At 27.3% G+C, this 17,253-nt stretch overlaps 1 protein-coding gene across 1 annotated transcript in view; it reads left to right on the top strand.

Moving 5' to 3' along the window:
• The first annotated feature begins 8,574 nt into the window (after window positions 1-8,574).
• The window catches only part of LOC129961023 (cartilage oligomeric matrix protein-like), a 112,261-nt gene continuing 103,582 nt past the window's right edge, over window positions 8,575-17,253 (top strand). Inside the window, exon 1 of the mRNA XM_056074819.1 lies at window positions 8,575-8,898. Within this exon, the coding sequence (XP_055930794.1) occupies window positions 8,793-8,898 (106 nt within the window). The 5' untranslated portion in view covers window positions 8,575-8,792. The remainder of the gene's footprint in view (window positions 8,899-17,253) is intronic.

Genomic DNA, 17,253 nt, shown 5'->3' with positions numbered 1-17,253 from the left:
TTTATTAGCCTTCTGTTTCCCCTCCCCCTATAAAATATAAAAATTACAAAATAAATTAATAATTTTATCAAACACCAGCCGGCTTTGACGACCAACCGGTTCGCCATGATTAATGCTTACTGAAAGCTAAAACTAAATATTTTATGCAATTTAGTTTTAATGGTTTCTTTATCAAAGTATTTTTAAATCTCAAATTTTATCAGATATGGAACTCGTACTATTTAAACAGCTTTACATTCTCTTCGTTCTGCTAAATAAGAAATAAAGTATTCTATCATCTTATTTAGAATTTGAACTTTAATGTAGAACAGAACTTCTGAAGTCCAAATTTATGTGTAGCTACAACGAAATTTCAAGCATTTTATTTAAAACATGCCTTACGCAGAAACCAGCAATGATGAAAAACGTCAAAAATTGCTCCGATATGCAGAATCCAAAATGATTCTTGGCTAAATTTGGCAGCTCTAAGTAAACCATCTGTTCGGTAGAACGCCAACATACACACACACGCACTCATGTTTATTATTAGTAGAGATTATTTAATTTATGTATTAATTAAGATGTTTTAATATTAAAGTTAATTTTTTATCACAACATTTAACTTTTATAAGGAATACGGATTATTTTTTCTTAAATCCTACTTGCCCCCCACTTTTTTTTTTTTTTTTAGCTTTCATTTAAACCAAAGTAAGAAGGATAAAAAAAAAAAACAGGGGATTTCAAGGATTGTAAAAATCTACAAACTGTATTCTATTATGCGCAAAAATTTTGAATATGAAAATGAAACTTAACATTAAAAATAGCATCGGCAAAATGAATGGATATATAGGTGGTATACATAAACACAACATAAAAAAAAATCCTTAAAAAAATCGTATAAAAACAAAAGTACTAAAGGATTTTAGGAAATTTAAGAGGAATTAGAGAAGAATTTAGTTTCTGATAATTCTGTTTATTTTACCGACGATTGAAAGTTTATTATAATTTGCAAAATATTTTTTTTCTCCTTAAATAATGACTTCATATAATTTTTCAGATATTAAGTTATTATTTAAAATTCGCATTTGAATAAATATCTAAGATGGAATTATTTCACGTGCATATAAACACAATAAATAAGAAATGCAGTGACTTAAATCAATGAAATGTGGTATATTATTTTGAAACTACAATAGTTCGCGTCGAATTTTGGTGTTAATCCGCCGATAAAAAAAAAAAAATTACACAATACATATTCTCGGGATAAATTGAGTAAAAATATTCGAGTTATGTGAAAAATCTATGTTTCATAACCATCATTCACCAATGTCACACAAAGAATTCGTGCTCCTACCCAAGGTCCAAAATTTTATGTAGAGAAAGGAGGAAAAGACCACTTCTGCTATTTTCCTGTTGGAAATACATGCTTTGTCTCAATCGACTTAAAAAATAGCTGTTGGGCAACGATTAGAATGAATTTTTTATATACTTTTGTGTAAAGAAAATTTTTAATTAATACTTTTTTGCATGTAAATCATTGTAATCGAAAAAAAATTAAAGTTTGAGATTTTGTCATCTCTTCACGTTTCAGACCTCCCTTAATTTGAAAATTACATTTTGGCATTATATATATCAGTCTGTTAATCTGATAACACAAAAACGCTTTGAGCTAGATGGATGAAATTAGGTATATGGACTTGTCTCTGGCTATTCGAGTACATGTGAATTCGATAAATACAAAATGCTAATAGATTGAATTAGATGCTCAACTTTAGTATCTAAAATATCAACTTTTGAATCAAATTTATCAAACGGTTGACCGTTCTATCGGTGTGAATTTTCTTATGCATGTAAACATGATAGCTCAAAAATGCAATGACTTAAATAAATGAAATTTGGTTTCTTATAGTGTGACTACAACTGTAGTTTTATGTCTGATTTTGATTTCAATTGGCAGGAACAAATTCGACCAAAATACACATTTGATTTTAAGGTACTTGTGTATTAACCACATGCCAGATACTAATCGCTAAAAGAGTTCACTAAAGATTGCACGATCGATTCAGTAAAAATGCTAGATGCATGCAAACCATTACAAATTAAATATTTCCTTCACCTTCTTCCTAATTTCCTTCACCAAGATCCACAAAACAAAAAAGCAGAAGGAGGGGAATTTCACCTTTATGAGAGAGTATGAGGAAAAGGAGACCATTTCTGTTAGTTAATAACTGAATGAATAGCTTTAAACTGCTTTTAGGCTGTAAAACAAATTAATTAAAACATGGAATTCGAATATTTATTTGCTTTCATTGTACAGCCATTATTTAATCATCTTGAATCTTGGGACCTTCGAATTGAGGACTATGGTTTCACGAAGTAAACCGTTAACATCAGTCGTAGTATTTATTAAATTTTTACTTCCTCACGTACAAAGAAAATGTATTGTAACCATTACACATTTTAATCTTGAGATATTGTCGAATTTCTACTTTTAAACTCCCTCAGTCCGAAAGCACCATTTTTTGTATTATGCTTATCGGTTTATGCAATGAGATTTAGGATTGCGTCCTTTACACAAAAATTATATCCTAATCAAATTTTGGTTCTGTTAAATAAAATTCAGTTGTCTCTCAGTACATTTGTTAATAATGAGAATACTTAAAAAATATAATGACTTTGATAGAGGAAATTTGGTATAGGATCTTATCATTAGAATCGCAGATCTGGATCAAATTTTGGATAAAACTGATCTTTAGATAGAAAGTCTATCTGTCTTTTCGAGTGAATATCAAAGCAATTATCTAGATGCTTCTTTATTCAAAGATAAGTCTGTTACAAAATTTTTACCCAATGGGCCAAAAAGTCAAAACTGAGCAATTCATATTCGATTTTCTTAACTTTGTTATGAAACTAAATATAAAATGCACCTTTTCGATCAAATTGTAGGGAAAAAAACTCCCATTGATTTATTCTTAAAAAAGTACAATCAATTTAATTGTTGTTGTTGTCTTGTCCAGTAGTGCAATAGGATTAGATCTGTCCAAAAGTGTATAAAACGGCTTTGGCTACATCAATAACCTCAGTAGTGTAGAGAAGAAATAAATTTAATGAAATCTGTTTTAAACAAACATTATCAGAGATAAATTTTAAATTAATTAATTATGCCTTAATTCACCGATAATTATATAATTTACTCATTTTTAAAGAGTAAATTCTATGCTTTGAAACAGAATTTCAATATGAAAGCAAATTCTATGCCTTGTAACTAAACATTATGAGAAATTTTTATTTTAAATGATTCTTTTTATAAAATTTCATAGTTCTTTTTTCCATAGCATTTCTTCAATTTGCGGTAAAGGGATATTTAACGAACAAACATCAAACATAAACGAAGGTTTATCATCCAGTCTAAAATTATCACCTATAAATAGAGTTTTCAGAAAATGGAAAATGGGAGGAATTCTTAGAAATTTTCCAGCGTATTTAATTTAGATTTTCGTGGTATTTGCGGGATTTCAAAAGCAACAGGAATTTCAAGAATGGCGAGTGGTTTGTAACTGTGCTGAAACTATGTCTTTGCAAATGACATTCTGAACAGCAATGTAGTGAAGCATTCCAACTAGATTATATTAATTACTTTCTTCTGAGCTGTTTTGAATAGTAATTTTAATGCTCATAAGGCATTTGTGAAAAATGTAGTCTAATTTTCTATTGTTGAAAAATATGTGAAAATTAGTACTATCATTTACAGTTTAAAATATAAGGTAATTAAACTCTAGACAAAAACGTTTCGATAAGTTTCTATTAAACAATTTTTGAGCATATTTTTAACATTTTTTTTTTTTAAAACTGCAAGGCAGTTTGCCGAAGCAATGGCGAAAAGTAACAGCTCAGCTTAGTGCATCAAGGAACTGAAGTTAAGGATTCATCCTAAAATCTTGATAAAAAAGTTTTAATATGAGAGAATGAAGCTAACTTTGTACAATATGGTATTTTATTTTACAATCCAAGTTATGCACTTTTACATAAATAATAGTAAGAAATTCAAGGAAAATGAACAATTTAATTTGAACTCGATTTTTAATGAAAATTAAATAATTAACGTATAAATTAAGTAATTAATTTCTTTACACAATCATTTTTTTTCCTACTCAAATATATAGTTGGTAAATATATTTTTATTTAATGTATAATTAAAAATTATTTGAAACCAGATCAATTATTAGTTAAGTTGATGGAATGTAAATTACTTACCAGTTAGGGTTTAAATTAATGTCAGAGTTCATTCTTATCGAAATTAAATGAAAAATTTATTTGGCCCATTCTAGTAAAAGAAAACTTTGAATAGATAATTTCTGTACTTTTTCGAAATAATACTACCCAAATGGAACCGCATTTTATTATATCACAGAAAGTCTCACAATATTTTATTATTTCAGATTTTTCAACGATTATAAACTGCTTGTTTTGACTTAAAAGGTTTCATTAATGTTGTTAAATAACTATTTTTTTACGTCCTGTTAATTATCAATCGTCATTTCATTTTTTACATTTATTTTCCAACTTTGAGATCACATCGTAATTTTCTTTTACTGGAATAAAATAGAGAAAATGTTTCCTACCCAAATTGGAATCGAGAACATATACTCTAAGAATTGCTCTAAAAAATTTATATTATATTTCTTTGCAATCAGGACAATTTTCTAGATCCCGTCTGATAATATCTGCTTTTTTCAATTCTGAATGAACTTATATTAACAGAAAATGTGTCAGCAAAGATACATAAATTCTCCAGCGAAGTAAGAAATAATCTTACCATGTTTACAATCTCAGAGGATTAAAACTATTTCATTTGAATATTACTTCCGTATGAGGAGCATGAGGAAGAAAAATATTTTCTTTAACTACAAAATAAATTAAGATTTCATCAAAACATTAATCTCAAGAATCTTCGGAGGCAAACAGAAATATTAAATTATCAAGTGGGGAAGTATTTACATTTCTTGATATATTTAGTAATTCGAAGGAAGGTTCACCTCTTTATTTCTATCATAAAATTTAAGAATTTTCCCAATTTAGATAAGTTTTTTTTTTTTTTTTGCTCTTTCAGATTTTCGGATCAGAATTTATGCTCCTTTTTAGTGGAGATGGCATTTTCAATTATTTCTAAAAAGATATTTTATTTATTTCGAAGAATTTGATAAATACTTTTTCTGTTTTTTTTATGCATGTAGAATATTGATTTAGTAACCAGATATTTTGAAATTATAATTTTCTTTTTAGTATTTACGATTCACTTTGAATTAGTTGGATATGGTAAAAACATAGCATCTTGAAATCTTAACATTTGTTTTGTATAGATTATAATATTAAAATGTATCAGATTTCCATTTTGAAAATTTTGTGCAGGATTTCTAAGTTAAAGATATTAAAAATATTAAAAAGGAAAAAAGTTTTTGAATTCAAAATGAATTTGATGATTTTCATACAGAATTTTGAGACTAAGAGGTAGATAATTTGAATTTCTAATTCCCAGACTGCATAAATATTTTAAATATGAAGGTGAGTAAAGCTTTTGAAAAACATAAGATAATTACTTCTAACAAGTTGAAATAAAATTTTTAAAATATTAATTAATCTTGACACACATGGAAATAAAGTAAAATGTTGGAGAATATGAGATGAATATATTTCATTTGAAATAATATATAGTTCATAAGTGCATTATTTTTGTCATTCCGTATTTCAAAACAAAACAAAATCTTAAAGTATCATAAACACTGAAGATTTGATTTTGAATTAATTTTTATTTTGTTACTGACTAATGTTCAGTTATTTATTTTGGAAACTGTAGATAACTGATTAGAAAATCATTTTCTGCCTAATGTTTCATCGTCGAATGTAAAAAGAATTCAAATTAAAAGTATCGAGATTTGCATTTTCAATTATCTTTTTATATTGATATATTAAAGGAAGTAAATAACAAAAAAATCATTCTTAAACATAAAAATAAATATCTCATATCCAGCATTTTACTTTTAGTTCTTGACATAACAATTTTTTGTAATAACAGTGAAAATTCTCGTTTTAAAACATTAAATCAGGAAGAATTTTCATTTCTTTACAATATACTTAAATAAATTATATTTCTTATAACAGTTTTTCCAATATTTTGTACCTTTGAAATTCCTTAGAAATAAAAATGTTGCTGACGTATCATCGTATTTTCTAATCTTTAAAAATATTTTCTAATAAATCAATAAAGATTAAATAAAACATATTTTTATGATATTCATACACTAAATCTCTGAGGCACCTATTCTCGATTAAAGTATCACACTGAAAGTAGCATCTACAGCTAATAGTTCATATTGGAAATAGCAGTAGTTTCCAAACTTTTTGGATTCGCGATTTCTTGCTGAATACTTGTATTTTTCACAGGTCTTTAATTGAATACTGATTTTATAGCAACAACTGTTGGAATCCAAAAGAACGAAGTAGTGAATGGGCTTAAAAAATCCTCTTAGTATTTATTAGCCACCTTTGCTGCCCAGTTAGTTCTCCAGGAATATTGGTGGTATTTATTTTCAATTAAATTTATTATGCATAATTTGTTATTGATTATTCCAATGAAATATTTTTAATCATCAAATTGTGATAGACATAAAGCTGTGTTATATTAATGGCCTTACGCATGCTCTAATTATTTTGTACATGAATCTTCTTAATAGTGTCTAATCTTATGACGTCACATTAATTTGATGTTAAAAATTTAAATCTCCGATAATTTATCTTTTAACTGTACACTGTATTTTGTGGTATTGGAATTCATTTTCTTAATTCATTAGAATTCTATGTAAATTGCGCTTTCTTCCTTGGTTTTCAAGAATGGAAGGGAATCATGTGATAAAATTTGATAAAACAAGAAAAATGGTTTGAATTTCAATGCAAAAATCCAAAAAGAAAAATAAATCGATTGTTAAAATTCAGAAATTAATTGCAAGATAACTTAACTGGCATAATTAAAAAGACAGAATGTTTGGATTTTAAAATAACACAAAAACTATTTACGATCTACAATTTTTTTGAAAATTATTATGGAAAAACGCCATACTCTGGATTAATTTTCAATTAATTAAAATTTTAGGAAAAACTACTTCGAGGTACACATTTCCACCCTTCAATGCACATTTAAGCCAAATTTTGCACTCTAAGACATATGCACACGCACGCACGCGTCTAGTAGAAAGGAAAATTATATTTCGGAGTATCGCTATAACTCTTGAAGCATCAACAGCGGGATTTGGGAACTTCTATCATAGGACATGCAGAATTTCATATTCATGAAAACACATTACAATTTAATGGAATCAATTCACATTCTCACGAAGCGTGTCGCTGCAATTTAAATTAGGAATCTATGGTGCTAGGAGGAGAAAGACATAGCATTATTACATAGCATAAGATAATGTGCAGTTAAATGCTATTTGTTTGCGTATTGTTTATATTTATCATGCTACTGTGATGCTACATAAATTACCTTTGCAATTTAAGTTAGGAATCTATAGTGATACATATCGCTAGGAGGAGAAAAACGTAGTATCATTATATAGCTGTGCAACTAAATGCTAAATGATATTATATTGTTTATATTTATCATGGTATTGAGATTCTACATGAATTGTCTCCTTAATTTAATTCTATATATTTGACTTGACAATTATATAGAGGGAACATACTGATACATAAACATTAAGGTATCTAAGAATTTCAGTTAGTCTAAATAGTAATTTATACTCCCTCAGTGAACAGCTGAGGTTGAACAATCGTAGAAAAATGTAATTGGACTGGAGTAGCTGAATAACATGTATTGTAATTGGACTAAAACTGGATTTAACTAATTCTAACTAATTCAGATAATTCAAATTTTAACTAATTCGTATAACCAACAATTTCAGGACTAATGTCAGATAACATCTATTCGGAAATGGGAAATAAAAGTGTCAAAAATATTCAAATCAATCGCAGCAGAAATAATACACACAGGAATAAACACAGGTTGCATGTTAATGAAATTTTTGTTAACAGATTCGATAGCTATTGAATTTACTCAAAGGTATATTTAAAATTTATTGAGTAAATTCTCAAAAATAAAGGACAAACGTTTTCTCATTAACTGAAGTGTAATAAACTCAAACTTTATCCAAAGGATATTTAATTTCAGTTTACCTTACTTTATAACTTTAAATGTTTATATTAAGTACTTTGGAATAAATTTCTGTACATGAATATTCAACCTTATTTCATTTTTATGCGTCTAAAAGCATAATGGAAAGCGACTATATTTCACTCATTCAATTCCCAAACGTGTCTCCCCTTCGTTTATGAATGATCAAACATCCTCCACACCACGTCATCTGATTAACACCAGTTTCCGCTACTGAAAGTGAAAACTTACAGATGACAGATAAGCAGATGGGAGGAGGATGGTGTAGAGCAGAAAAAAAAAAAAAAAGTCCCAAAATGTCGGGAGAAACCTCATAAAAATATCACTCTTGGGAAGAAGAGGGCTTTTGAAGAGTCTCTTCCCACTTCTTGCACAAGCCTCTTCGTCAACACTTTTAACGAGGCCCAAAAGAGAGGATGACATCTTGTCAGTGGTTTTGTATGGGGGCGGAACCACTGTGACCCACTAAACTGTCAAAGACTTGCCTCATTCACACTTTCTGCAGTGAAAAAGGAGCAGTGGGAGCCTGCTTTAGCAGAGCTCTTCAGGATTTAATTTATTTCAACCAACAATATCAGTATTAAAGATGCTAATTAATTTAAAGAGTAGTAATTTTGTTTTATTTTACATAGTCCTGATAAGTTTTGCAGCGCAACAAGCCCACTCCAGAGGATCACTTATTCAAGATTCTAGTAAGTCACAAGAGAATATGCATTTCTATTCTAAATATAACATGGTTTGGTTTGGAATATGAGACTTTTTATTTTGCTTCCGTAATCTGACACTACTTGCCTTTATCTTTATACGGATTTTCTGTTTTATGTTTTATAAGCATTATATATATATTTTTTGTAAAGTAATTCTTAATTTCAAAGCTGATACGCAATTCCTTATAAAAGAAACTAAATCTACTTTTGTTATTATAGAAAATTATGTCTAGTTTTTTTTAGTTAGATAGCATATCTCTTCTTACACTTTTGTTTTGATACATCTATAATACAGACTTTAAAATAGAACTGTTTTCATAAATATTGAAACAAATTCTAATTTTTCGTTTTTCCAAAAACATCATTTGTAGTTTTGTTATGTATCGTATTGAGTTGTTCTAATTGGACAATTCATTTTTTAAACATTTGAATGGTATTTGGGACAATGTAAATGTTCTCTATGAAAAGATAGTACGTTCCTGATAGTAAAACAGTGTTCAGTTACACCAGCGTCTTTGAATTTCGCGTAGCTATTATGATTACTTATATTGTTAATACAGTTATAAAAATATTCCGCACTATTTTCAGACAATATTTTATTAGTTTTTCTATTTAGAAAAATAAGTTTCTTATTTTTAAATTTTCATTTTTTTTAAAAATTCTTAAAATTATTTTCATTTTTACCTTTCTTAAAGATACTTTTTAGAAAGACAAAAATATATAAGAACTTTAACTTAAAAATGATTTTTATTATACTGATACCCCAAAATGACTTGGATAAGATATTTCGGGAAAGTATTTAAAACAGATTACTTTTTAAAATTTATAAAAGTGCGACGAATTTCCAACAGAAAATTTTCTCTGATATCTATTGAAAGTTATGGATTATTTGTTGATGTATATTTTATATTTTTAATATCGAACTATTAAATTTTCAAAATAGATCTAAATGTATTAAGTGACAATACTATATTATTTTCATGAATGTAAAACCTAATAAATTGACGAATTTCATATAGACCTGAAGATAAAAAATATGATTATTTTGAATAAAGAAATATGACAGAATAATGTTCATTTTTTAAACTTATCTAAATTGATAAATCGAGCTACTTTAAAGCAAGAAATGTTGAATTTATTTATTTTTCTAAGCTAAGAAAACTTTTTATTTCTTGACAAAGAATGAAGAAAATTGTCTGCAGATTTAGAACTTCCAGTAGAAACCTGAAAGGAGCGTTAAAAGTTCTATTGAAAGAAAAGCACTGAAAGGGGAAAAAAGTTCTTCTACAAATGAAGTTCTTTGTGATTGCTAAATTCTTTTTATTGACTTTAATTAGGGTAAAAAAATAGCTCCAAAAGTGTAAGGGAGAAAAAAAAGACAACTAGAATATCTAATTTTTTATTCCATTTTTTTTAGCTGAGTAAATCAGAAGGTCAAATATTTTTAAAGGAACTGTATGTCTATTGTTATTCTTGCAATTTGATATAATTTTCAATATTAACAGAAGTATCTAAGAATTTATTTGTAAGAATTCGTTGTTATTTTCATTAATTAATTAATTTTTTACTTAATTATGCGATTTCTCTGAAGTAAACTTTATTACTGAATTTTAAATAATATGTTAGAGGAGGAAATAAATATTTAATTTTGCGTTGTTCATTTTTAATTTTAAGGAAGATGAAATATGGCTCATAAGCAAATATATGTAATTAATCTTCAAAGAATAATTATATATTTGAAATGATTTACACATCATTTGCCATATTTCGAGATAATGACACCAAAGTAATAAAATTGAACACAGATAATAAGCTTACAGCATTCCTTATTCAAAGAAAACATTTATCGTTTGCTCGTTTATTTACTGTTAAATGAATTATTTTATTATATTTAATCTGCAAATAAATTTTATTTAATAAAGATTCCTTAATTTGCAATTATTATCCAACTTTCTTAATACTCAGACTTAATAACCAGAGATGATTGCAGATACTATTTATTACTGCAAAAGGAATCTAAATTGTTATATTCGTTAAAGTATTATTTTCCAATGCTTATTCGAATAATTGACAGCCAATGCACAGATGGAATTGAGGATTTCCGTAGGTTTTCCTATTTACTATCCCATTTCAATTATAATATTTTTTTTTCTCTTTTCTGTTTTATCTTATTGGATATTTATAAGATATTTCAAACAGAACTTGAAAGAGTTTATATGATATCATTATTGATTTAACTCGCCTTTCTTCTGTATTTTTATTGATATAATCAAGATGACATTTAAAGTAAATAACAAGCCGAAAGCTAGCTCTCAGAAATATAATTTGCTGTAACATTACTTTTCCATATCCCCCTCTTCCATATTTCTCTGAACAGTTACTGAAGTAAACACGCTTTACTTTGATATTTGTTGAATGTAGAACTAATGCATTTTTTCACAATTTGAGTATAGAATAACACTAATCTAGTCTTCTAATCGTACATGATAAGCATGTCTCTCTTTTTTATGGCGGAAGAATGAAGATTGCTTTATAGCTGATGATTGGATTATGATATCTCTTGATCTGACTAACGAAATATTGAAAATATATAATCAATTTTCAGTTCATTACGCATGGTATTATTTATCCCACTCCATAGCGCATTCTTCATTCTGTTTAACTGAAATTTTCTTTCCGCGTGCTTCTGCTGCACATCTGTAGAGTTGGACTGTGCTTGTCAAAAGATAACGAAATATTTGTTTGTATATTTGTAATTTGTTTTTGAATGTGATGTAAAGGGTTTACCAATGAGGGGAATTATTAAATGGACTTTGTTCCCAAATTAGCAGCACCGTAAGTGCTTAATGGAAGTAAGATTACTATCAAACAAAAGTCCTAAGTATTTTTCTATGGAATTTCATCGTTGAAGAAAGTTAATTCCTGACTGGTTTGTTGGAGTGCCTTTCCTGAACCGTATCGCACAGTTTCATCTGTGTTAATAACCACGCCCTGTAGGACGCACAACTCTTCGAATTTATCGAAACTATGCTGCAGAGTTTTGATAGCGTAATTCATGATTTACTCTGTATAAAACACCCATGAAAACACAATTAAAAAAGCAACGCTTTGAAAAAATTGTTATATGTTGCACAGAAATTGAGGAAGTTATTATACAGGCATGAACTAAGATAATTTGCATGAGTAAATGACTGACTATACTTGGACTATTGATTTAAGCGCTTCATTTGGCAAATAGCAAGAATGGTTCCATTCACCTTACGGCGGAAAAGACTAAAAAGAATAAAAAAAGAAACCTTCGTTTACTAGAGATAAAGAATAGCTTCTTTTGGCAGATAGCCAGGTAAGTTCCAGTCACCAAAAGATGGAAAATACCTGAGATATTTTTACTTCTTACTTCTTTCATAATATTTTGTAGCATTAGCATGATCATTCTAACAGAATGCCATTGCAGACATTAATATTCAATAAACAAATTTATGTTATGTTCGGATACGTGTACAGTTACGTATGTTATGTTGCAGGTTTTTTTATTAAGTCAATAGACGTTCTTAATTATAATTTCATTACAATTCTATTAAAAATTAATTCGTAGTTCAAAAATGTTCTTTCATGTGGCTATAGTTTTGAATAATAACGTTAAACGTTTTTGTGCACAAGTCTTCATTTATGAGCAGCGTAATGGATATTCGCTTTATGCAACTACGGAGATCAATATGTCATGATGGCATTGACATCAGTATCCGTCCAAAGAAGTGTTCGTGGTTTCAGATAAATACGAACAGCTATGATGAAAATAGACTCGTAGTGGATATCTTATAAGTTTCTTGTATAAATAATACTATCACTACAGATTTATTTTAAAATGCCATACATAGTTATATATACTTTGATCCATAACATCCGGAAATTTTTATCTCAGTTATTTTATAATAGTGATTATATATATATATATATTAAGCAGTAACATGTAGCATGGCTGAATAGAAGAGGAAACTTTTGAATAGTTTAAACTTTGATCCATAACATCTGGAAGGTATAATATGTACAAGAAGCCATGATGGAACTGAAGTTCATTCACATTGCGATGCAATTGCAAAACAGCAAAAAAAAAAAAAAAAAAAAGATAGAAATTTTTCCCTCGGTCATTTTATAATGAAATTTTGATAGGCATTTCTTTGATACGTGTCGATTTAGGTGAGGGATTTTTAAGTGTTTTTAAAAGAATGTTGCAAGCATTAAAGATTTTTATCCCTTCACTCGGAGAGTGGGGAAATGCTGAATTTACAGTTTTCTAGAGCGCGTGTAGGATTAATTAAATAGAAAAAAAGTAGGAATCAGGTTAAAATACTATAGATAATTAAATTAACTCTTAAGGAACTTAAATTTAAATATTATTTTAATGATTAGGGAGAGACCAAACATTTCAAAAGAAGACGAAGAAAGTAAAATGCATTCGTTATGGTATTTTATATAAGTTTTAAACTAATGTTCAGTAAATAGAATTCTTTCTTGCTACAGAGATTGTCTTTCGAATTTTTCACCATTCTGAACAGAAATTGAATTTTTTTAATTGAATTTTGATTGCATCTTTTTCATTAATTCATCTTGGCTTGGATAACAAAATATTACAAAAATAATAGAAAATGTAGTCCCCCGTGAAAATTAAACATAGTTACCTGCATCACAAGTTTGAAAAAAAATTCTTAATTATAATAAGGGAGTTCTAAACTTTACTAACGAAATAAAATCAGTTTTGCGAACTATAACTTAGTATTTTCTTGTAGGCTTTAGTTCTTGTTTCATTTTCAAAATGGACATTTTTCGCAAATTTCTTAAAAAAATGCTTAGATTATCAACTTAGTAATGAATAAATTTTGCTTTCGTACTAAGCTAATTATTTTTGTTTATTTATATAACATACTATTTTCCCATGCAAACATTTTACATAGTAACTAAACAATAACATCGAGTTATTTTTATTTATTAAAGTGCATGTTAAGTTAAGCTTTTAAAAGCTAAGCAGTGGCTTTTGAACGAAATGGAACTTCAAATTTAATTTCTGAATCATTTGTTTATATCTACTTTTATTTATAAATAAAAAAAAGTTTTATGAATAATGTTGTTAAGATATTTGGCAGTAAAAAAAAAAGCTCAACTTTACCTTAAAAATAAGATCTGTGAAAGCAATTAAATTATTTGGTATGTTAACAACTGTGAAATTTATGTATTATTTTAATGATTATTGAGAGACCAAACATTTCGAAAGATATGAAGAAAAAAAATTATTAATATATTGACTGTTGCAAAGAACAAATTAAATATGTGCCAATGAAAGTTCTTGACATATATTTCCTTTTAATAACTAGAGGTTATTAAAATTGATTAATATCTATATGTAATAATGTTTAGTATCCATATATAATAATGTATGATATATTCATATGTTGTAAAAATCTTAAAGATAAATATTTGCACAGCTGATGAGTTGACTGATGATCTTAGATTTTAGACAGATGATTGCATTTGATGAAGGTGAAAAGTTTGAAACACAGGGAAGTTATAATAAATACTATGTTGAGTTGAAAGGAAAGAAGGTATAATAATAAATGAATTCGGCGAAGTTTTTTTTTCTATTTTCTGTTAATGATATGTCTTCGAACTTGTGCAATGAAAGAGCGAAACATAGCCAGATGTGGGAAATATCAATTCATGTCCGTCTTTTTATTTATTAATAATAGATATCGTCTGATGATATGCAAATCTTACGTCATGCTCCTTCGAAATCGCTAGAGTAAGATTACATCAAATTATGTCATCTGTATATCAAAAATCGTTTTAAAGTTAAATCAATGGATGGCTTCATATTCCTTCATAAATTAGAGTTTTGTAATATCTCTGCAAAAGAAAGATTCATTTGTTTTTCCACATTTTAGTTACGAATAATTTTCTTCTGATTTCTGAAATTCATATATCTGTCACTGCATTATCAAATATCCTGCTGGTTTCACTTTGGATTTCACGGTATTAAATTTAATCAAAGAAAGATTGCATGGTCATGCACAGAATGAATATTTATTTTACATCATTAAAACATAAGTTATCGCTAAAATGATTAAAGTCGACAAAAATAATGGGTTTTTCTTTCAAAGAATATGTTTCTTATATTTATCAAGAAAGGTAGTTCTAAATCCAAGTTACTAATTTTTGTATTGGAAATAATAGGCATGACCATTAATAAATAATGGTATAATAAGGATTGGTAAGGAATGTACATGAATGGCATAACAAAGAGTGGAAAGGAATATACGTAAATAATTAGTAGAAAACGGATTAGTTATTTCTATTATAGCAGTAGAAGTGTCTCTTCTTCATAAGGGAGCGTAGCTCAAACCAAGGCTGATTGTTGCTCGATGTAAGCTTATGTTTTATTTCTTTGAGTTTGATATAAAAAAAACAGAGATGATAACGTGTTTATAATAGTCAGTCTGTGATGTTACTTTCTCCGTAAAGAGAATTAAACAGACTTGTTTTTTGAAAGTGATGGCGTATATATAACCAGCCACCAGGATTGACAGAACAATTTAAAGGAACGAATTTAGTAAAAGAGAATTAAACAGGTTTATTTTTAAAAAATGGAGTTGTATACCTAGATTTACAGTTAACCAACAGAACTGATCGAGCAATTTAATGGAATGAATTTAATGAAAGTGAATTAAACAGGTTTATTTTTAAAAAGTGAAGGCGTATATTTAGAACAAACCAACATGATTGATAGAACAATTTAAACGAATGAATTGAATAAAAAAAAATAGATATTAAAGTGAAATTTATTCAATGAAAAAAAATTACAGCAAGGGAAAAAAAAAACGAATGACAATTTTTATTTGAAACAGAATTGTTTTTAGAAATAATGTTTCTGAATTATAAGTAGAGCAATTCTAAGAAATTCTTTTAATTCAATAACCGTAAGAGCACGAATGTAATTAATACTTTTACTCAACGAAATTCTCTTAAAAAGTAATTATGAATGATGGACGACATTTAAAAAAATGACAACATCATTAATACTTGTAAATGTTGATGTAGGAAATGGCTGTTCTCAGAAAACGTATTGCTTGTTAAGTCTGTCTTAATCCATGCTTTGAAAATACTTTTTTCATTTCTAAATTACGATTAATTCATATTTCAAGATTTCTCAGATTATAAATTCCAAATAATTTCTGAAACTCAAAAATTATATTCAAATTCAATAATAAAAAATAGTAAGACGCGTTTCCTTTATCTCTTAGAAAAATATATCATTTATAATGTCACAAATAAGAAGAATTTTATGAGAAATTAAGCACTTCCTCACAGTTATTTCTTAAAATCCTTTAATGTAATTAACTTAAATTCCCTTTGAGTTGATTAAATTTCTTTCAATTAAAAGAAAATATCTCGTTCAATTTCGCCGAAAATTATTAATGTGCAATATTTGTTTTTCGGTTTCATTTTATTAGCATTTCTAAGAATTCTATTTGTATAGAAATTAAAACACGAACATTGTTAATTCTTTGAAGAAACAAAGCGTTAACTGAAAGAATTAAAATATATCAACCTATTGATATTTAAATTCTAAATCTAACTAATTTGAAACACAATTGCTGAAGTTACTATAAAATTAAATAGACTCCAATCATACTTTATCCATTTGTGCATGCAAATTAATGGATGCGTTTCATAATTTTCACATATTTTAGAGAGGATAAATTTAATAATTGAATAAAAAAATTATTGCTCTAGAATAAGAAAGCCAAATTCCAAGCAGAACCAATATTTGCTTTTATCAATAAAGTTGTGTTACTGGAAAGAGCATAGTTAATTAATGTTAAATTTTGTTAACAAACTAAGAGTATGTTAAATTTTGAAATTAAATCTAAATTGTTTATGCTTCATTTTAAAATCAAGAAAAACATAATTTTCAATGATACCTGTTCCATATGCAAGATGATGAATATGTTTTATGCCTTAATTTTCACTATGGAAGAAATTGCAGAAACAAATAAAACGTTTGAATTTTGTTACAACGGTATTTTTTTTTTTTTTTTTTGAGTTTTGGATATAAATATTTTAAAGAAATTAATTAGCTTGGGGGAAAAAACACATAAAAAGTTGATTAATATTATTACAATTTAAAAAATATTTTATGATTGGCAAAAATTATCTGCATTATAATATCTCATCCAAATAATTACCGAAAAAAGTTTAAATTCCGTTAAATAATTAATTAACTAGTTAAAATATAATAAAAATTTCCAAAAAAGGGCTTCGTGGGGCTTATTATCTTTAAAAGTATTT

This window comes from Argiope bruennichi, chromosome 2 (genome assembly GCF_947563725.1).
Source record: "Argiope bruennichi chromosome 2, qqArgBrue1.1, whole genome shotgun sequence".
NCBI lineage: Eukaryota > Metazoa > Arthropoda > Arachnida > Araneae > Araneidae > Argiope > Argiope bruennichi.
Note: the sequence above shows the minus strand (reverse complement) of the source record. Positions and strands in the feature narration are given on the sequence as shown.